At 37.0% G+C, this 23,589-nt stretch overlaps 1 protein-coding gene across 5 annotated transcripts in view; it reads left to right on the top strand.

Moving 5' to 3' along the window:
* RBM6 (RNA binding motif protein 6) overlaps window positions 1-23,589 on the top strand; it is a 100,492-nt gene that overhangs the window by 9,625 nt on the left and 67,278 nt on the right. For 2 of the 5 annotated variants that reach the window (XM_072650674.1, XM_072650672.1), the window contains exons 3-5: window positions 431-1,745; window positions 2,400-2,489; window positions 9,240-9,309. In XM_072650674.1, the coding sequence (XP_072506775.1) occupies window positions 431-1,745; window positions 2,400-2,489; window positions 9,240-9,309 (1,475 nt within the window). Of the gene's footprint in view, window positions 1-316; window positions 1,746-2,399; window positions 2,490-9,239; window positions 9,310-23,589 lie in introns of those variants that run through there. The other 3 variants (XM_072650676.1, XM_072650675.1, XM_072650677.1) reach the window with 2 other exon arrangements.

The raw sequence follows: 23,589 nt of genomic DNA, 5'->3' as shown, positions 1-23,589 counted from the left end.
ACCTTAAATAAAAAACATCTAATATATATGAGTCATCATGTTGGCCTTGGAATTCTAGCTTCCCTGGCTGTAGGAAATGGAAAATATATAGCTTGTTACCATTGCTAGCTTATCTGGTGTTGCGGATTTTCCCTGTTGCAGGCCTGGGTGAAAGCTTTTTCTGCAGCAGTCATGTTGAAAACGTTGTGTTGACTTCCCTCGTATCCTGAAATGGGAGCATAAAAGTTTACTCCACCACTTCGTCTTAAAATAGCAAAACATTGCTGTTTTCTGCAAATCTAGGACATTATGACAGAACTCTGCAAAAAAAAAAAAGCTTTTTTTTTTTTTTTTGGTTTACGGAAGAATGTGCTGTGATTAGAGAAGAATATGCTGGTGTGTAGATTGCAAACTCTGGACAATATGAATAACACTGTCTTTGTTTCTACAGTGGGAGCCAAGAAGAAAGGTTTGCTCCCGGGTGGAACAGGGATTATCCTCCTCCCCTTAAGAGTCATGCTCAAGAAAGACACTCTGGCAACTTTCCTGGCAGAGATTCACTTCCCTTTGATTTCCAGGGGCATACGGGGCCTCCCAATCCTCCCTTTGCAAATGTAGAGGATCATTCTTTCAGCTATGGAGCTAGAGATGGACCACATGCTGACTATCGAGTTGGGGAGGGGCCCGGACGTGATTTCATGGGGGGGGATTTCCCTTCTGATTTCCAGAACAGAGATTCTTCACAGTTGGATTTCAGAGGTAGAGAGATACACCCAGATTTTCGAGATAGGGAAGGACCACCTATGGACTATAGAGGTGGGGATGGTACTTCTATGGATTATCGAGGTAGAGAGGCATCCCATATGAACTATCGAGATAGGGAAGCACATGCTGTTGATTTCAGGGGTAGAGATGGTCCTCCTCCTGATTTTAGGGGCCGGGGTACATATGATTTAGATTTTAGAGGCCGGGATGGGTCTCACTCAGATTTTCGGGGCAGAGAGATGTCTGATTTGGATTTCAGGGGCAGGGATCAGTCCCATTCAGATTTTAGAAATAGGGATATGCCAGACATAGACTTTAGGGGAAAGGATGGATCGCAAATGGACTTTAGGGGCAGGGGCTCAGGCCCTGCTGATCTAGACTTTAGGGACAGGGATACACCACCTTCAGATTTCAGAGGTAGACATCGATCTAGGACGGATCAGGATTTTAGGGGCAGAGAAATGGCTCCCCATATGGAATTTACAGATAGGGAGATGCCCCCTATGGATCCAAATATTTTGGATTTCATTCAGCCCTCTACACAAGACAGAGAACGATCTGGCATAAATGTGAACAAGAGAGAAGAGTCTGCCCACGACCATGCAGCAACAGAAAGACCTCCTTTTGGCATCCAGAAGGGGGAATTTCAGCATCCAGAGACCAGAGCAAGAGAAGGAGAGTCTCATGGTTTGGGCCTTGAAAATGAGTCTCCTTTAGACTTTCGGAATAATCAGCGCCCTCTTCAGGACCAAGATAAAACACCTCAAATCTTTACCAACAAACAGCCACTTTCCGGAGGTGAACAACAAAGATCAGATTCTGGTCTTGCATTTAAAGAAGAAGAGGGTCTGGATTTCCTCGGCCGCCAAGATACTGATTATAGAAACATGGAGTACCGTGATGTGGATCACCGGGTTCCAGGGAACCAGATGTTTGACTATAGCCATAACAAATCTTTTCCGGAGGGAAAAATTGTGAAAGATTCCCGGCAGGACCTTCAGGTATGTGAATGGAATACAGTTAGGAGTAAAGTACCTTGTTTTATCCTTTGTTATTGTTATCCTGCAAAAGAGAGGAGGCTAGCATTTGGAAAGAATGACTTTAGGATACCTATTCATATCCTCTTTCATGATATATTTTGAGCCATTTAGAAATATTTATGTAGTATATATCTCTAGAGAAAGTGCATTTGAGTTGCACAAACTCTAAATTCATTTATTTAGCTATAGTTGTAAGCTAGTCTCTATGGTTCAGATTTGATAATATGGTAGCCTTCTAAATTTTATGTTGGAAATCTAGTGTAGCTGTTTTTAACATCTTTATATTTGTTTTGTTTTCCAGAGAAAACAGTTCAGCCAAAAATGCTCTTCTCATTGTAGGAATGGTTATTTAGGGTATTTATTCATAAAATTCCCATCTTAACTGGACTTCCTCAGGGAGTGAGTTTATTAGACACTTGTTCTAGCATTTATGTAATCTAATAATTTGAAATCAGTTTCTCTGGGGCTATCATGCTCGCTTCTCATGTTCTGATGTAGAATCCGTTTTGTGTAATAAGGCCTTTTGTCTTTAATTTTCTAAATGTCTGTTATGATACTCCGTGATTGTCTTGTTTTGTGTTTTTTATAATTGAAATAATTTTCATTCTGTTCAAGGACCAGGATTATAGGACTGGCCCAACTGAGGAGAAGCCAAGCAGGCTCATTCGATTAGGAGGGGTGCCTGAAAATGCAACGAAAGAAGATGTGAGTATATTTTAATTCTTAAAAATAACTACCAAGCTAGTGTCTTTGGATAATAGAGTCCATGGAAGGCAATAAAGGTTAGGAAGACTGGAAAGGTAGGAAAGAACCAGATTAAGACAGGCTTTAAAAGGTAGAAAATTTTATATTTAATCTTCGAGGTAACAGAGAACCACTAGAATTTGTTGAATTAGTGGGGTGACATGGTCAGAAGTGTGCTTTAGGAAGATCAGTTTGACAGCTGGTGGAGGATAGATTGGGAGTAGGGAGAGACTTGAGGTAGGAGACCAACTGGCAAGCTATTGGAATAGTCTGGGTGTGAAGTGATTATGGTTTGTGCCAGGGGGGTGGCAGTGTCAAAGGGGCATGTATGAATGAGTTTATGAAAGTAAGATCTTCAGGACTGATTGGATATGTGGAGTGAGATAGAGTGAGGAGTTGAGGATGACAACAGGTTGTGAGTCTGGGTGCTTGAGAAGAGGGTAGTATCCTCTACAGTAATAGGAAAATTTGGAAGAGAGGAGAGTTTTGGAGGAAAGATGATGAGTTCAGTTTTGGACATGCTGAGTTTAAGGTGTCTGAGAGACATCCAGTTGGAGGACTGGGATTTGAATCTAGGCCTTCTGACTCTAAATCAATGCTCTATCCAATTGGAAATGGGAAATAGGGAGCAGTTAGCCATTTCTATTTGTCCCATTATATGCCATGTATTTAAGTATATAAGTATATCTATATCTCTATACATATTTGTATTCAGTATTCACATTGAAAAAACAACTGAAACGTTGATATTTTCTATCTATAGAATATTGCAGTATATGATATCAAAACAGGTTGCTTTGTGACATGACTTAGTTTTATTTATTAATATATTTTATGGATATCTTTCATTCTTACATTACTGAGATTTCACCAAATTTTCCCCCTTCCCCAGCCAATCATCCCTTATATCAAAGACTTTTAAAAAAAGGAAAAGAAAAAGGAAGAGGAGAAAAGATTCATCAAAACACATCAATACATTGAAAAAAATCTGAAATTATATGCAGTATTCCACACTGGGGCCATTTCCTTCTTTCTTCCCACAGAGGAGCAGAAGGAACTGTCTTCTAATAGGCCTTCTTTGGAGCCAAGCTTTTTTTTTTTTTTTTAATACAATTTCGCAACATTCATTTTCTTTTGTTTCATGGAGGCTGTTCTTCCCATTTATGCTATTGTAGCCACTGTGTAGATTGTTTTTCATTCTCTGTTCACTTTGCATCAGTTCATGTAAGTCTTTTCGTGCTTTTTTGTATTTTCATCATGTTCATCATCATTTCATCATCATGTTTATTATTTCTTATGGTAATAGTTCTTTATGTTGGTGTACCACTATTAGCCATTCCCAGATCAGTAGACATCTGCTTTACTTTTGGTTCTTTGGTACTACCATAGAAAGTACTGCTATAAATATTTGGTTGTGTGTGGAGCTTTTCTTTTTATAAATAACCTCCTTTGGGTACATACTCAAGGAGTATGTGCATGTGCACACATGCACATATATAATCCCTGGGTCATTGGATATGAAAATTTTAGTCTTCATTTTGCTTAATTCCAAATTCCTTTCTGGAGTGCTTGTACCAATTCATAGCTTTATCACAGCAGCTTGTTGTGCCTGTATTCTACAACCCATCTAACATGGATTCTTCCCAACTTTTGTAATTTTCTTGGTGTGAGGTGAAGCCCAAAGGTTATTTTTTTATTTGCATTTCTTATTAGTGAGTTGGTTTATAACTTTAGTTATATGAAGTTAGTTCTTTTTTAAATAGTATTTTAGTTTTTCTAATTACATGTAAAGGCAAATTTTAGCATTCATTTTAAAATTTTGAGTTCCAAATTTTCTTCCTCTTTCCCTCCTTTACTTATTCCTTTACTCCCTCCTTACTAAGTTGGGCAGTTTGATATAGATTATATATGTGTAATCATGCAAAACATATTTCTTTATTAGTCACGTTGTGAAAGAGGAAACAGACCAAAAAGAAAAACCAGGAAAAAAAATAAAGTGAAAATAATGTGCTTCAATCAGCATTCAGATGCCAACATTTCCTTGTCTGGGTGTGAATAATATTTTTCCCCATGAGTCCTTTGGAATTTTCTTGAATCACTGTATTGCTGGGAATAGCTAAGTCATTCATTGGTGATCATCATACAATATTGCTATTACTGTGTACAATGTTCTCCTTTGCATCAGTTCATGTAAGTCTTTCCAGGTTTTTCTGAAATCTGTCATTTCTTATAGCACATTTCTATTACAGTTATATACTCCAACTTGTTCAGTCATTCTCCGGTTGATGGGCATCTCCTCAATTTCCAATTCTTTGCTATCACAAAATGAGCTGCTATAAATATTTTTGTACGTGTAGGTCCTTTCTCTCTCCCCCTTTTTAAAAATCTCTTTGGGATACAAACTCAGTTGTGGTATTGCTGGGTCAAAGGGTATGCACAGTTTGATTTCCCTTTGAGCATAGTTCCAAATTCCTCTCCAGAATGGTTAGATCAGATGAACTGTTAGTTTGTAACTTTTGACCTTTGTGACATGACTTTTAATTAAAGAAGAGAAATTATTTCCTTTAGCTTTCCCTTTCTTCCTGATTTTCTCAGTGTACTAGATATATTTGGTGACTTTTTTCCAATAGGAAGGATACATTTTTGTGCTTTGGTACCCCTTTTTGCGTAAAAATTTCACAATTAGGTGATGGAATTTTTTAACTGACTTGGTCTGTTGTCCTTGGTTATAATTTTCAATAAGGTGGTGCCTCTGCCGTCATAGAAGGATGCAGATTGTAGTTATCATCTCAAAGCCATTACATGCTCGTGAAGATAGTAGGCAAGATTGCATATTCATAGACTCATTTATATACAGTATGTAGTGTAGAGATGATTAGTTGATTTCTGTTGTATACTTTCCTTGTGTTCTTTTGTGATAAGAGCTGAAGCTCTTGTCTCTAATAGAAAAAGAGCCTGAGAGCAGGGCTGATGAAACTTTTGCAGGTTACCATAAAAATCTGGTCAAATATACTTGAGAAATTTTTAGTTTTTTATTTTTAAGTTTTTATTATTATTTTAAAAAAATTTTATTTTAGTAGTATTTAAATTTTTTTTGTTCTGTACTTAAATATCAAGTAAGATGAGCAATTCCATATATGAAGCAGAACAGAAAAAAGGATTGCTTATGAAGCTGTGGGTCTGAATTTACATACAACTGGCTTCTCCAGTTATCCAACAAATTCAACATGTTATCAAAGCTGACCTGCTCTGCCTTTCCTGCTGACCTTTCTTTTGTGTTTGCTGCACATTTTAAATACTTCAGTCACTTCTTTTCCCTGTCAATTTTGGTAATCCTGTAGATTAAAGACCTTCTCTCCCTTCCCCTCAAACTGAAAGAAATAAAAACAAAACTCTTGTATTAAATGTGCATTGCCAGTCAAAACAAATCCCTACATTGGCCATGGCTGAAAATATGTCTCATTCTGTACCTTGAGTTCAGTCACCTCACTGTCAGGTGGATAGCAGATTTGGTCTCTGGTCCTCTTGAATGGTGGTTGGTCATTGCATTGATCAGAATTCTCAACTCTTTCTTCACAAATGCTGCTGTTATATAAATTATTCCCTAGTTTCTTTTCTCTTCACTCAGTATCAGTTCACACAGATCTTTCCAGTTTCTCTGAAACACCATTCCTTTTGTGATTTCTTAGGGTTCAATATTACACTCTATAACATTGCTGTACTGTAATTTATTTAGTTTTCCCCCACTTGATGGGCATTCCTATAGCTTCCAATTCTGTGCCATTATAAAAATTGCCAATATGCATTTTTTTTGCGTGTGTGCAAAAGGTCATTTATCTTTCTCTTTGGCCTCTTGTGGTATCGGCCTAGTAATGGTACTGCTCAGCTAAAGAGTATGCACAGTTTAATAACTTTTTGGGTTAGTTTCAAATTCCCTTACCATCTCCAGGTGTCATTTTCCACTTTTGCCAGTCTGGTGGGTGTGAAGTAAAACTTGAGAACAACTTCAGAGTTGTTTTAATTTCTTTTTCTCTGTTTGTGATTTGGAGCGTTTTTTCATACGTGTGTTGATAGCTTAGATTTCTTCCTTTGAGAATCATTCTATTTATACCATTTATCTTTTGGGGAAGAAAATTGTGAATGGTATCAAACATTGAGTGTATTTTAAAAATAGTTTCAAAAGAGGTAGTTCTGTGTGTGTGTGTTTTTTAATTCACTAGAAAGTAGTATTTGCTTTTAGTTTTGGAAGGCAAAAAAGAATAGGGAAAATGTATTGTCTTGCACATTAAAAATGTTTAGATAGAATTTTTTAAAACATTTAAAAAAATAATTTATCTCCTAGTTGCTTAACAAATTTACCTTTCTGTGTTTCTCTGGACTTTTTTTTTTGTATTTCAAGGTTTCTATAAGTTTTAATTTTTTCAGTAGAAATGCTTGAAGGATTTTTATTCTATTAAAGGTCCATTTTTTCCTTGTTGGATTATATTCAGCTTTTCAGTTATTCTTGGTTGTAAGACTGTCTCTCCATTTTGAAATATTATGTTCCAAGGTATCTCCTTGTTTATAGTAGAAGCTGTCAGATCATATATGATTCTGACTGGTACTTCTTGGTACTTGAACTGTGCCTTTCTGGTTGTTTGCAATACATTTTTTGCGGGGAGGGAATATGAGAGTTTTGGATTTTGACTGTGATATTTCTGGGACTTTTCCCTGGAGCTTTTTTCAGGAGATGATTGGTATATACCTTCTACCTTCACTTTGCCTTCCTGTTCTAATAGATCTGGGCTGTTTGTTCAGTTTAAAAAAAAAATTAGTTTTCAATCATAGTTTTCATGGAGCTCATTGTTTTAAAAATTATCTCCTTGACATGTTTTTCAGGCCTGTTGTTTTTCCTGTCAGATATCTTTTATTTTCTTCTGTTTTTTTCAGTCTTCTGATTTTGTTTTATTCTTGTGTCAGAGTGTCATTGATTTATTTGGTCTGTTTTAGTTTTCAGCGATTCCATTTCTAGGGTAAGGTTTACCATATCCTCCTTTAAACTATTTATTTTCCTTCCAATTCTTTCTTCCAGTGCTTTAATTTCATTTTTTATCTGTTGCTTCATTTCTCCTGAGTATTCATATAAGCCTTGTAGAAAATCCTTTTTTTCTTCCTGCTTCTGTTTGTAATCATTATGGAATTTTTCTCGTTTTGTGGCATTTTAAGATTTATAGTGCCTTTTCATGCTGTTCATTGTTTAATTTGCTCATCTCTCAAGCTTTAGTTTCTGAGTTGGGGGTTTGTGCCAGGTCCACCCCTTTCCCCCATGCTATATTTTTGTATGAAGTAGTTGACTACTTGGTCTTCTGCTAGGCCTCCTGTGTTCCTGTGCTGATCCCCAGCACCTGGTGTCGGTCCTCTTTTTTGGTTTCAGAGACCTCTCTGGCATCACAGGAGTAGAGTGTTAGGGACCCCTTGACCTGGGCTGCCTCTTTCTGAGCACTGCTCACTTCCAGTATCTGACACTTTCAAGGTCCCTAACCCTGTTGCTTTCTGAACCATACTGGGTCTTTCTCAGAGGAGCTCTCTGCTTTTGCTTCCTCCAGACACAGAGCCTTTAGACTGTATATATGTTTCACTCGCCCGTCTGTGGTCACATTTGTAGGTTACTCTATGTGTGTCACTTGGCCCCTTTTTCTGTTGCCTGTGAGCTGGCTTTTACAGTTCTGGGTTGGAAGAAACCCCGTCCCCTTCTGTAGTTTGTCTTGGTTAGAATTTAAGTTGTGTACAACAGACTTTAGGGTTTGCTTTGGTAGATATGTAGAAGAAACTCAATGGTCTGCCATCTTGGTCAGGAGTCAGAAGTTTCATTTTTCCAACTCTTCTACACACCCAGGTTTGGTCATTATAATTAAATCAGTTTTGGTTTATTCCTTTTGTTTACATTGTAGTCCATATTTGTTTTATTGCTGATTTTGTTTAATTCGCTCTCCATCAGTTCATGTAAATCTTCCTATTCCTCTGAATTCTTCATATTCATTTTTTATGGTACAGTAATACTGCATCATATTCATATGCCATAAATTGTATAGCATTCCCCAGTTGATTGAGCATCTGCTTCGTTTCCACTTCTGTGCTATCACAAAAAATCCTGTTATGAATATTTAGCCCCTTTCAGTATATATTTGCCTCTCAGGAATATCTCAGGTTAAAGGGTACAAACATTTTAATCACTTTCTTAGTATAATTCTGAGTTGTTTTCAAGAATTGTAGAACTAATTCATAGCCTCACAAAGAGGATATTAATATATCTGTCTTCTGCTGTGTCTAGTAATTATTATTTCCAACTTTTGTCACTTTTGCTAATTTTTTGGGGGCAGGGTAAAATGTCAGGAGTTGTTTTAATTTTCACAGCCTTCATAGTCTAGTGAGGAAAGGGCTAGTCTTGGAACCTAGAGGACCTGCCTTAGATGCTGCCTGTCTTTATGAGGTGAGACAGACCACGTAACCCTTCTGAACCTCAGCTCTCATATCAAATGAGGAAACTGGACTGCAAGGTCCTGTCCATCTCTAAAGATTCTAGAGTTCTATTGTTAGTGCTTTAGAAAAATCTCACATGTAGTTGTCAGTAGTTTGCAATTCTTCTTTTGAGAACTTTGTTCATATTCTTTGAACATTTGTTGGATAAATCATCGTCATGATTTTATTCATACCCGCAATTTCTTTTTGCAGATTCTTAATGCTTTTCGGACTTCTGATGGGATTCCTGTGAAAGACTTGCAGCTAAAAGATTATAGCTCAGGTGAGGGTTTTTTCTATGTGCACTTGTGCTTCGGCATATGAAAATGCTCGACTATCCTGCTGCTCAGTATTCTAACTTCTTAATTCTTTTCAAGAAATCACAAATACTCTGACAAGGAACCTCTGTTGGTTCCTATGGTGTATTCTCTCAAATATCAATCTGATATTTTGCTCCCTGAAGAATTGTCCATCCTTGAATTATTTATTTATCATCTATGTCTGATGAGTTTCTATGAAAGTCAAATATAAATTTAATATTGTAAATATTTGTCTCTGACAACATTTAATGCAGTCTAAGTTGTTATCTTAGGATGTGATATTATAATTTTTGAGTAGGTTTAACTTTTTAAAAAAGTATTTATAGGAATCACATAGTTCATTAAACTTGTAAACACCTAATTATTTTTATTAGTAAATTTAAAACATAATACACTTACTCCCTGTTTCTCAAAAAGTTATAGAATAATTTGCCATATAAAAATTTCCCTTAAACTGCATCAAGGAGAGTTTCCAGCTTTCCAGAGAGATGTTTAAAAATTAGTGATTCATTTTATGAATTGTAGAGCTTTGTACAATCCCATCTCTGTAATCACTTTATATATATAAAACTCTTATTGACTTTATATTTAAATTTATATCTATATATAAAAAACTTAATTTGTTCTTTTCAAAATGTCACATGGATATAAATTGAACTTAAAGTATTTCTTGATAATATTTTGTGTATCAGAAATGGTTAAAATTAGGTAACACCTTTTTGTGATGAAGAAGACATAATAATGTCAAATGCCAAGTGAGCTGAGTTCAACAGACTTTAATTTAGTCAATCTAGACTTCCATTACCTTGATGACTAATATTATAGGCCTCTATAGTAGACAAGTGTGTTTTTTTAATCCAACATTACAGATGCCTCGTTTTCAATGCAATCACTTGACAGAACTTGGAGTTCGTATAATTGTTAAAAAATAAAGCATTAATGTAATTTACACAACCCAGTTTATAATTGAGGACTTTTCAGTTGAAGTGTATTGTGTCAGAAGGTACCATATATTGGGAACATATTGCACCCTAACATTATCAGACATTGTGAATATCTAGGCAGAGGGTGAAAAGAAGCTAGTTCTGGCATCTGGTGTCTGGTGATCCCTGTGCTTGGGAGAAATTTGCAAAGGGATCTGTGTTTAAAGGGGAGAGCGAAAGTGGGGAAAATGCTACAAAAAGCACTTTTAATACTAAAACATTCAGCCTATCCTTGGCCTGACCACCAGTTTTTTCATGTAAAATGTTTTCAGTTCAGTTTTAGATTTTATATTTAGTAACTTAAATTTAATTTTGTTTTATAAATCAATGGGAAAAATGGATTTGCTTTACAGAAACTTACCTTGCAGCCTGATTTTTTGGAATATATCTACTTTTTACCCAAGGAATACCTGTATCTGTAGGTGGAGTTATATTACAAGGAAGAAATGACATTGTAAAGATGTTGAATGATTTTGTTTATCTAGTTTGGATTTCAGAGAGGTTATCAGCAAAGAAATATTTCTCTTGATATAATTTGAAAACCCATATTCTTTGGAAATCTTGGAATTTCCTATGAATGAAAAGAATTGTTCCTTCCACCCTCCTTTGGATGTCAAAAAGACCCTTACACTGAAGTTATCTCCTCCAAACTTCTCATATATAATAACTTTCCATGCTTTAAAAATTCTTGGTCTTTGGGATAGCTAAGGAAATCCATTTTCCAGTATTTTTATAAGAATGATAGAACTGCACAGGCATTTTCTGAGCACCTATCTTGGTTCTGAATGTATACTTTGACTCTTAAAGTTTTGACCTAACCGAAGAGACTCAGGAGCATTTGTTCTGGCAGACATAATAGAATCAGTGAGACTGAGTGTCATTTCCCCTGCTTTGTTCTCTGTCACCTCGACTTTGGTCTTGTTACTTTCAGTGTTGAAAGTTCAACTTCACATGCTCATCTCATTCCCTCTTGAGTCAGCAATGTTTGTCAAGATAATTGTTGGTACTAATTACCTAAATGTTAAAAATGAATACCAGTCCTTGAAAAGATTGAATCTTATCCAAAGTCATCACAAAGACTGGCTAACTTTTCTGTATCTTGAATTAGATAAATATTCTGAGAAATTTATTGACTGAAATTTATATGATTGTAAAGACTATGCTTGCATCTGTTTTTCTTTGGGAAAATAACAGTGCCCACAAATGAAAACATCTTTCAATTTTCCTCAGGCTCAGAAACTTAGATGGCAAAAAAGAGACCATGCAGTTTTCACAACTCTGAATCGATATTTTCTGAGAGGGGGATAAAATTATTGCTTGTTTGAAGCAATGGCGATGAGAATCCATAAACTATGAAAGAGAGTTTCTTGCTTACTATAGGTTCACTCCCTAAAGCAGGAGGTTCTTGATCTGGATTCCATGAACTTGATTTTTAAATGTTTTTTTAACTCTGTTTCAATATAATTAGTTTCTCGTTTGAAAAACATTCTGAGAAGGGGTCCATAGGTTTTATCAGACTGCTAAAGGAGTACATGCACAAATGGTAAGAGTCGGCTCCTGAAACGATTAAGGGCATTTAATGGTGAAGTTAATGAAGTTCATTAAAACGGGGAAGTTGTAGTAGAAAAAGATGCTATTGCACACTTCTCACTTTGGCTGTGGGAGAGTTGGCATCTTTTCTGTTTGGGAGAGGAGAACCAGCCAATAGAAATACCTGGCTTGTGTAATTAATTTGGTTTCTTGACTACCTCCTTCATAAAAACTTGAAAAACAGAACAATCCCCAATATGCTGAGTGATATGCTTGTGTTCACCTCTGGTAAGAGCTCGTGGCAGCTGCTCTCTGTGTGGTCATGTTACTTTAATCTCAACACACGGAGGACAACTAGCATATTGAATGAAAATATCTTTACATAATACGTTCTTGGAGTCATTAAAGTTCCTGTAATGAAAGTGCATTGAAAAAGGGAGGCTTTTGGAGAATAGTATTTAATTAGAATAATCATAGTATTGTTTTTTTGTGCTGTTTATAGACATACATAATAGGTATTTCTTGAAAGTTAGAAAATTATTCCAGATCTTTTTTTATGAGTGGTTGGCAAGTGGCAAGGTGGAAAATATAATTTCTGAGTTTTCTTTAGGCTTTCACAGCCTAGGTTTGTGAAGGATATTAAAAGAATAGCAACTATCACAGCTCAGTGATTCTCTCTTAGAGTTTCCATTATGATCAGTATTTCTGTCATTATCCTGTTTGATTGTGGGCAAACCATGTCATTGTCTGTTCCCCAAATCTGTTTTTTTTTCCTATACTATAGTTTATCTTATCTTCTTGTCTCCTTTATGAGACTGTAGGTTCTTTGAAGAGTGGGGTCATGTATTATATTTCATTATATGTTGCCCACATATGAAGCACAAAGTAGGTACTTAGTGAAGTTTTGAATGAATTATGCTATGTTTTGTTAGGCCCTTTGTTAAACATAATGCTGCCATATATTGATTTTCTGCTCTATTTGGTGTAGCTCATTTGAGGCCTGTATACTTAATGTTGCCAGTGACTCACTGGAGATACGTCTCTTGATCATGCAGCAAGGTTCTCTGGGACACTACAGAAAAGAAAGTGTGACTAGAAGTAGACTCTGTCCGAGTTCTGGTCACTAATATGGTGCAAACTGGCATTTAGATTGAATGGAGTCTACTGTAGTGGAAAGAGCAAAGGACTTGGAGTGAGACGATTGTTCTTTCCACTGTAATATACCGCAGAAGAGGAAAGAAAAGCAATACAGCATGTACACTTCATTTTGGGGCCACCTGAGCACATATCCCATGGTCCTTTGAGGTTGAGCTGTTGGTTTGCTTGACTTTTTTTTTTTGGCAAACTTATTTATTTATTTTTAGTTTGCAACATTCATTTCCATAAGTTTTAAATTTTCTCCACCTCCCTCCTCTCCTCCCTCCCCAAGAAGGCATGCAATCTGGTTGCTTGACATTTTTAAACATTTTTGTCAATAGATGGCAACCAAGTGTTAGGCAAAAATTTTGCCATAGCTAATTGGCTATAGTGATCATCCACTTAGTTGGTCTAAGTATAAAAATGCAATTGTTTTTATATTTTGATTTGCTTCTTTTGGTATAGTTCCTGGGTGAGATAAAGTTGGGACAGCTTTGATGTCTCAACATCCGTTTGCTTAGGGGAAACAAAAAGTGTCTCTGGATAAAAGTGAGACAGGTGATAAGGGACATTAAGAATGAATTAATTTCTTTTACTTTGAAAAGCTAAATTTGGTTGTCTCATGAAATATATGCAACTTCTTGTTTAAATTTAAACTAAGAGAATCCTAAATAATTTTTTATTTGGGAGCTTAAGCTTCTTAAACAGAATACTTTTTTTTATTGAATAATATTTTATTTTTTTCCAGTTACATGTAAAGATAATTTTTTTTATTCTGATCTTTTTTATTGTATTTTTTTATTAAATTATTTTATTTGTTTTCATTGTGCTACAGTAACTTCCATATCTCTTAGTTTTTTTCCCTTCCTTCACCCTCCTTCCCCCCTCCCCACTCCTTCCCTGAGATGGCATACAGTCTTTTATAGGTTCTGCACATACATTCCTATGAAATACATTTTCACCTTAGTCATATTGCATAGAAAAATCAAAATGAATGGGAGAAACCATAAAACAAAACACAACATAATAAAGAAGAAAATGATCTGCTTCATTCTGCAATCAAATTCCATAGTTCTTTCTCTGGATGTGGAAGGCATTTTGCCTCAAGAGTCCATTGGAAATTTTTTGAGTCCTTGCATTGCAATGAAGTACTAAGTCTACCAGAAAAATTCCTCACACACTGTGGTTGTTGCTGTGTACGAAGTTCCCCTGGCTCTGCTCCTTTCACTCAGCATCAGTTTATATAAGTCCTTTGAGGCCTCTCTGAAGTCTTCCTGCTCATCATTTCTTACAGCACAGTAGTATTCCATGACATTCATATACCACAACTTGTTCAGCCATTCCCCAATGGATGAGCATCCCCTTGATTTCTAGTTTTTGACTGCTACAAAGAGAGCAAGCAGAATACTTCTTGATCGATATACTAAAAGCACTCTAGTCTCAATTAACTTATTTTCTAAGTTTCAAAAGAATGAAGTGTTATTATTTGCCTACCTCTAATTCTGGAATTCAAGCTTTGATTTTTTTTTTGTTCTGTTTTGACAGAAAAAGATCTTTAGCTTTATGAGGATCATGTGGAATCTTTTCTTTAAATCCACTTGTTAGGTGTTAGCTTTTTAAGTTTCTTAGTCCAGGTTAATTCTCTTTCTCATTCTATAGTCTGACTTTTAACGAGACAGTGGCAAGCAAAGCACTCTGAGTTGGTTCCCCATCTGTGATGGTTGGCATTTTCATATTGCTCTCAAAGCAGTACATGTTCTTAGTCCCTGTAATCAAACCCTTTCCATGGTATTATTACAGTGCAGCCTGAGGGTTAGGTTTTTGGTGTTCTGTCATGGCTCTAGATTCACTTCCTGTATTCAGATTAATCAGATCTGCTCCCTTGGTTCTCTCTCTTTCCTTGTGTTTTTACTTATTTTGCTGATAGACTCAGTTCTTCCTGATTCACACAGAGGAGTGCACTCGCCCCCTCACCGGGCTGACTGGCTGGCTTTGCTTATAGATCAGTTATTTTCTTGACATTTTTGAAGCTTTTAAGGTCTCACCACTGTTTGTACATTGTCTTCTCTAAATGTATTCCCTTTCACCTGTCCTGTCCCCTGTCCTCTCCCAAAACCTTAAACCGACTACACTCGGAAACTGGGGCTCCAAGGGCTCCTGGACTGTCCTAGCTTTACGGTGATTATCCACAGTAACTGTTGCTGTTTCCCACCCAGCCTGATGTCTTTGGGGCCATGCCCTGGCTACTTCTTCAACAGGCCTATTCAATGAATGGGCCTTGCCTCACCCTAAGTGAGTACCTGCAAAGACCTTGGTCTAAAGGGGCCAAGGTTTCCCAGTGCATCCTGGGTCATCTCCAGTCATCCTGAGGAATATCAGGTCACTGGATTCAGATGGCTCTGGAGGAGAAAGTGAAGCTGGTGACCTGCACAGCCCTCCCTCACTCAAAACAAAGTCAAGTGCAAGTCATGTCATCATTTCTCTGATGGTATGGTCTTCTTTGGCAACGAAGGACGAGCATGATCCTTTTCCCAGACTTCTTTGTGTTGATGGTACCACCAGCAATCCAATTCCCCAGGTTGGTTACGTCAGTTACCCTAACTTCTCTGTTACTTTTGACATAGTCAATCAAATCTATTTGATTGTAGCTCTGCAATAGCCTTCATATCTGTTCCCCTTTCTTCACTCATATGGTCACCACCCTCATTCAGTTCTTTATATTTTCCCCTAGAGTATTGTAATTACTCTTCACTGACCTGGCTTCTAGCGCCAAAACATATTTAAAAAATTTTAGTTAACAAAAATTCCTTTTCTCTCCCTTCTAGTTCCATTTACCTCATTAAGAAAAAAGAAAAACAAAATCTGTGTAACAAACATGCCTAATCAAGCAAAACACATTCTCACCTAGTCCATGATCAAAAATGTGTTACTCCTTTTGCATCGTAAGTTCATTATCTCTCTGTCAGGAAGTGGGCAGCTGGCTTCATTATTGGTCCTCTGGCATTGTGATTGGTCATTGCAGTGATCAGAATCCTTACATCTTTCAAAGTTGTTTGTCTTCATAGTTTTACATAAACTCTTCTGGTTTTGCCAGAATAATTTGTGCCTGAAGTACAGGTCTGACCATGGCTTGCCTGCTTAACAATTTCTGCTGGTTCCCTGTTGCCCCAGGATTAATATTTACCAACCTTAGTGATCTTGCTTCGGCCTACCTTTCTCATTTATTTCTCATTTCTCCTCATCTTGTACTCTGCCTTCTGTTGAGTTTTTAGGGCCCTGAACTCAGGCACATTGCACCCCTCCCTCTTTTCTTTGCCTTTTCACAGGCTCTTCCTGGTGCTTGGAACATACTTTACTTCCACCTCAGTATCCTCAACCCCCTTTCAAGATCAACTCAGATGTCACCTTCTACAGGAAACTCTTCTGTGATCCTGCTAGTTTTTAGTAGTTTTCTTTCCTCTCTCCACATTTTTGTGCAGTTGTGTGCTCCCAGCAGAATGTAAGTTTCTTAAGCTTACTTCTTTGTGTCACTAACGCTTTGCACTTGGTAGGTGCTTAATAAATAATGATTGACTTGAACACATCCTCTGTGTGTGCATATGGCCAGAGGAATTCCCAATGTAACGGATCACAATCTTATCTGTTTGCTGTTTGATTGGATTTGGCAGTTTATTCTCATTCTTTATTGTGTTACGTAATTGGAAAGGAACTGAAGGGGAGCAGTTCTTTTTAGTCACTTGTTGATTGTCAGGGGTAAGCTTGGGAGACAACCACGTCCTCAGAGTTCAGAACCTTGACATGCTTCCCTCATACTCAGGCAGTGGGGTGCAGACTGGGAAACCTGAGCTCAGGTAAGTTCATTTCTTATGTCTTGAGCTTTTTCCTCTAAGAGATAACATTTTATATCCAGCAAGGAATCACTGCCTAGGAAGAAAAAGAAAGCAAAAGATTTTGAAACTTGTTATCCCTGTGATTTGTACATTTGCACCAAACATTTCTTTGCACCAAACTTGAGTTTTCTTGTCCCTGGAAAAAAATGAGTGGATCAAGCTGTGCTATCTAGTTGTGAGGATGGGATTGTACTTTTACAGTGGAAAGGATTTTTTTTTTAATATAAAAAGGAAGATGAAGAGACTGGTTAAAATTGAGTTGAGTGGCTCTACTTCAACAATTTGTTTGCCTAGTAAAGCTGTTTCTTCCTAAGTAACTTGGATGGAGAGTAGGGTGAATTGCTATCTTTAGTTTTTGTTTATTTGGCAATTCTAATGAATAGTTTACCCTGTAATACAAATACCTGTAATTTCCTTGTTTCATTTGTCTGTACCAGGTGTTTGCTTGATGTGATTCTTTGAGTAGAAGACCACTACATGTGTTTTCCCCATATACTCTGAAGCAGTCTTTACATGTAAGAAAGCATTGCTAGGTATTGATTTCTAAGTGATGGAAGAATAATGTTTGCAATTGATAGGGCACATTTCAGTTGTAAATAAAGTGTGGGCTGCAGCACAGCTGTGTCTATATTTCCCTGGAAGCCAGGGGTATGATTTATCTGATGATTTAAAACAAAGTATGATTGCTGATAATACCTGTGCTTCAACAATGTATTTATTCATTTTGTTTATATAAGGTGGACATTGTAATTTGCCTCTTACAAATATTTACTTAGTGGTCATGCAGATACTTTCCTGAGAACTTAAAACCTATCTCAGACATCTGTCTGTTCTACAAATGAGAATTTAGGTGAAACACTTCAAGTGAGCGTTTCTTTAGGTCTCTGATTTTAACTTCCTAGTGCATAGAATTAGCTATCTCAGTAATAAAAATAACTCACATTTATCACATTATATCATTTTAAGGTTCACAAAGCACTTTTATCAATAGCTCTCTGAGGATAGGTCTTGTAGATATCATCCCTATTTTACAGATGAGAATATAGCCTCAGATGATTCACAGTAAACTGAGATTTGAACTTAAATCTCTCAGTTCCAAAACCAAAGCACTTTTCATTGTACTTTATTGTCTCTCAAGAAATTAAACAGATGAAACTATAGATTAAGAAGAACTTTAGATACATTTGTGATTACTAGAGCCACCACAGGTTAAAGAAAACTAAGATTTGGGGAGGGTACTCTCGCTTTTTTTAAGATTGACCTTATGGTAAAGAAGATCCATGATGACCCACAACAGAACTGGGCCTTGGCCCTAGGATGATGATTTTTATGTTCCCCATAATTCTTCTCAATGAAATTTCAAGGTAACAAAGTTAAATTGATCTGAGTGTGTGGTGTGGATTATTTCTGATACTGTAACTGTAAGAGATGGAAGGGCTCTCAGAGCTTATCTAGTTCAACTCACTTATTTTATGGATGGAAAAACTGAGTCCAGAAAAGAAGGGTGTTTAATGACAACCACAGACATCCTCTGCTATGTCTGCTCTTGCCAGGACACCACATCACCTCCCTAAAATTTTTATAAAATAAGTAGAATTATTTTATAATTACCTGTTCATTGTTCTTGTTATACTGCTTTGTATTTTTAACTAATTTTGACTAATGCCTTTTATTTTTACATCATATTATTTTCAGATATTTCCTTCTCCCTTTCCCTACTTAGCAAGCCATCCCTTGTGACAATTTTTTTTTTTTTTTAAGAAATAGGAGGGGACAAAAAGCAGTTTATCAGACCCAACCTATATATCAACTGTATGTAATGGTATTCATCTTAATCTTTGCAGTTTCTTTGGAATTTTTAAGTTGTTGGATACCAGTTATTGTTGGTGCTATGAATCATAGATAGAACTTTGTTGAAATGCTTGAATGTGCAATTGGATATATTTAAAATTCCTTGCTTGGGAAGTATACACATACACAACACTCGTAAAAGAATTGACATATTTGTGCTAGCTACTTCTACAACATTGCTTCTAATAGGTAAGGTGGCCATAGTAGGTGACCTGGGATGTAAGAAAGATGATGCAAATTTATCTGAAAATTGCAATTTTGAGTTTAAAAATACATTATGATAAGATCTCCAAATGTTCTAGTTAAAGAAGTCTGGTTTCTAAAACTACACAAGCAGTAATTTTGATATACACGAATAAGAGTTACTTACAGGTAAATCCTTAGGGCCTTTTGATTTTTGGTCCAGATTGTCTTTGTTATGGAATCCTTTTTCATAGTTTGAAAATAATGTCCAGCAACCTCAGAAGTAGCAAGGAGACCCTGCCTCACTGGTAGGAAATAGCTGTTATACAACTTAAGAAGCCCAGAACCACACACCAACCAAAACTGCAGTTTTCTTATTTGGAAAGGAATTCGATGAATGATTTTAAAGTTAAGGTCACTTTAGACCCTAAACGATGATATCTTAAGTTTCTCTTGCACTTTTCTCTCAGAATTGGTCACAAATATTATCTTGTTCATGACATTTTTGTGAGCTGAATGTTATTTTAAATCCCAAATTTCACAAATTTCTTTAAATTTGTGATTGCAAACAGTATCATTGTAGCTTTCTTGGTGATGATTTGAAACAAGGTGAGAGTATAAATGTTCTGAGTTGTATGAGAGTTGTCTCCTTCATTTAAAGAGGTCAAACTGAAGATATTGAGGACTTCTGGATTGCTTTTATTAATAAGACATGGGAAACTGAAATGTGCGTGTGCTCCACAGAATAATTTGTCTTGTTTCATGGATTAGTTTTACCAAATTTGAGAGCTACTGAGATGGGTCCATGGAAGATTCCTGTGGGTAGGAAAAGTAGCTTAAATTTTTTCCTTTTGATAATTATAATGGTGAACGACATATTGGATGTGGTCAGACTTCTAGGCTATCTATCCGTTAGACCTATGAATGAAAACTTTCCCTAGGACTTTGGCCATTCGCATGTAATAGGCAGCATGGTTATTTATTCATTCAATGTAATATGGAGTCAGATGACTCAAGTGTCACTTTTTGGGATGCTCAGTTTCCCACTGAGCCAACTTTCATACTTCCAAGTAGCTTGGGTGGGTTTACTTTCATCATGTGTACCTGAATAATACATAGCAGTCCATTCCTTAAGTTCTATCAGAATTATTTACCTTTTTATCTGGTGGCAGATATGTTATGAACCTGGAGAATTCACATGAGCTATTAATAAAACTTGGATAATTTATGCTGTGGATAGGAATAGAATTGAAGAATACATTGATCTTTATGGAAAACTAAATAAAAATTTATTCCTCTTGATATTTGCAAATTCACACAGGCAAACCTTTTTCGAGTTATATGGGAGAGCCAAGTATAGCCTGTTTGGGGAAAAAATCCTATTTACTTGCTGATACTTTGAAATTAGAGAAAGCGATTTTCAACCAACAGTTGTGCTGGGGTTCATCCTTATGGTTGGGTAAGCTGTTTAGAAATGAGCTCCAAGGAGAGGTGGCTGGTAGAGGGTGTGCTGGCTTAAACCACAAGTGTATCTGGGAAGCCAGGAGGCATTCTTCCAGGCCTGGGTGACCCTCGAGGAGGCAGAGGATGGACGCTGTGACTGAGTGGAGAGCGGCACACCCAGAGAGGAATCCCATGAAGCGGAGCTGGAGGGATCAGGTGAGCCTGGGGTGGAGATAGTGGTAGCAGAGGGAGAATTTGGGTTTTCTGCAAACTCATTTTGATCATACATGGGGATCATTGGATTGTTTTTGTTTTTCTTATTATTTTTCAAGTTTTTTACTGTAGGAAGTCTGAATGGAGGGGGAGCTTTGCGAGTGTAGTTGGGGTACTGGGCACTGTCATTGGAGAGATGAATTTGGTGTCAGTACCAGGAATGGAAGAAAGCTTGATGAAGTGAAGGGCTTTGAGGAAAAACTTCTCATTTAGCTTGTATCAGGTTTAGACTGACAGTCATGACATTTCTAGAACCTCTTTAGAGTAGATTGACTGTTTGTTAGAATGTAAAAAACAAAAACAAACAAGCATTTGATAATGTTTAGTTGAGGGCACTGCAGACTTGAAGTGATAGTGAGACCTGAAGGTTTAGTGTACCCTGAAAGGATCAATCTTGTCAGATAGTGAGGAAAGGGTGGCACAGTAGAGAGTACTTGCCTACACGGGTGAGTTGTTTGCTAATAAGGCTAGGTTTTGTTGCTAAGTTTTTAAAAAGGGCCAAAATAATTTCTTTAGAAGCCTGAAATTCAGAATTTTGGTTTCAACATTTCTAGAACAGTGTGCTTTCATTTGGGTAACAAACCTTACATAAGATGAACCCTACTTCTAAGTCTTGGGAGCTAGTAAGGTCTTTAATTTGCTAAATCCCTTCCTGCTGCCTTCAAACATCTTTGCTGCCTTGGAGGTCACCTTACGTTGGGATTCTGTATCTCTGTCAGCAGGGATTGATGGTGGTAGGGTATGTTTATATCCTCATTGGCTAATCTTGGGTTCTCCCGCGAGTTGGATCTGGTTGAGATCCTCAGTCTTTGAAAGTGTAGTCCCATTCTGACTCTAAGCATTAGCTACAAAATATGTTATTTCAGGGCCCTAAGAAACTTTGTAATAATTTCAACAAAGTAACAATGTCCATATCAGGATTTGTTGTTGTTTAGGAGAACTGCCATCTTGGTAAGTTCTGATTAGCAGGTTACCCACGGATTTTATTCAAGGAGAGTGGCCTTAAGTGACATTTCTACCACATATCAGAGCAGTACGTATTTTAGGGAATACAGCATGGTAAATGTTAAAATCATCCAATTATGTTCTTTAAGGCTAAGATAAAAAAAATTAAAATTAATATACCCCTCTATAAAGGGAAATTCATTTTAAAAACATACTTTATTTGTTGGAATATAGGTCACAGTTTTTCATTATAACATGAGTACAGTCTGTAGTCAGTGTTATATTTGCGTTTTCTTCCAGAGTTAGTGAGGTGACATATTCAGACCAGTGCACCAGAGATGGCAGGAGTTTTTAGTTTTGGGTGGGAGAGTGAGAGGGGCCTGCACCTTTTAGTTGAGCACGTTTGGGGTTATGAGGTTTTAGAAGAGGAACTATCTTCCCTTCCTCCTTTTTAACCTCTTTCTTTGCCATCACATCCCTCAAGGCATAGAGAAGGTTGTACTTGCTCTGAGGAGCTTTTTAATATCTTAAGAAACTTGCGTGTTTCACTACTTTATTTGCACATTAGGGGTTTGAATTCATGATGCCTATAGATGGTGTTTTTGTCATATCTTGGCTGCACTCAGAGCCCTCTGATAATTTGTGAGTTCATGTTTTTATATGACCTTGCAAAAGGTCATTTTTAAGTTGTTTTGAGTGGGTGGTGGGAATTTTTGATGGATATCAACATATTAAATTAATTTTTTTGTTTTGTATTTCAGGAGAGATTCAATACCTACAGGTTCATCCCCCTGAAGTTTGGGTATGTGGCCACACCATAATTTTGCCTGAGAAAAAAAGTATGGTGCTGGCCATATGGAACACAATTAGGGATAGCCTCCAGCAGAGCTTGGGTCTCCTGGCTTGGTACAAGAGAGATGCTATGGGACCAGTTATTGCCCCTCACCCAGTCAGTGGTATAGCAAGGGATTTCACCAAATGTGATAATAATACCCTGAGGTGAAAATGACTTGATCCAGCTACTAAGCTAGACCTAATAATCACCATGAAAAACGATTTGATAACATTATGTAGAACCTTTCCTAAGATTCTGTGGTCAGCTTTACTCCCCAGGGGTCTAGAAACTTGGGGCCGTTGATAAAGCCAGGAAGTCACCGATTAAAGAACTTTCTAAGTTTTGTAACGTCTTTGGAATTTTTGTGTTGAGACATGATTAAATTGTCTATTCCTTCCCAGAGCTATTTAGCCAAGATGGGGTTCATCTGTCTGCAGCTGGGGAAGGCATTTTTAATGCCAGTCTGCTGGAAGCAATTGATGCTTGCTTACAACCCACTTCTACTGCTTTGCTGAGTTCCTCTCCCTTCTTTAGGTGGAATTAATCCTTGCTTTGTAGCTTTATCTCTAGTTGTTTCCTGTCCCTCCTGCTGGACAAGTCGTTTGCTCTTGGACTAGTTTTCCAGTTTTAATAAGGCTGCAGTGGGGATTCTGATGCTTCTTTGGGATTAGAGGGACTCTTTTTGTACTGTCTTCCTTTGTGTGGGATGGATATTGAGAAGGTACGACTTCCATTGTTAAAACTGTATCTTGACTCTAGATTTGGGGACCATTTGCTTCACTACTTTAAAGTGAGGAGGAATAATGTTTGTGTAAGTTTCTAAAGGAGACCAAGCAGAGAAAGAGATGTTTTCAGGGGTCTGTTGCTGTAGTTTCCTGCCATCTGCCGCTGTCCCCAAGAGCTGTGCTCACTCTTTTCCCTGGCATTTTCCTACCCACTCACATTCAGAATATAAAACAGAGATTTGTACTTCTTTTGTATGTAATTAAGTGAGTTTTCTAATTGATGGAATATAAGCCTCCTAATAAATCCCTTCATCACTTCATGTACAGAGGTGCATTACTTAACATTTCAATTCATAAGGGCCATCAGCATAAGTGTAAATGATGTTCTGATCTGCACCCATGATGTCGCAGAGTCATTTTATTGATGTTCTCAGGCTCAATTCAGTTC

This window comes from Notamacropus eugenii, chromosome 1 (assembly GCF_028372415.1).
Source record: "Notamacropus eugenii isolate mMacEug1 chromosome 1, mMacEug1.pri_v2, whole genome shotgun sequence".
NCBI classification, from domain to species: Eukaryota; Metazoa; Chordata; class Mammalia; order Diprotodontia; family Macropodidae; genus Notamacropus; species Notamacropus eugenii.
The sequence above is the reverse complement of the archived record's forward strand: the minus strand, read 5'-3'. Positions and strand labels throughout refer to the sequence as shown.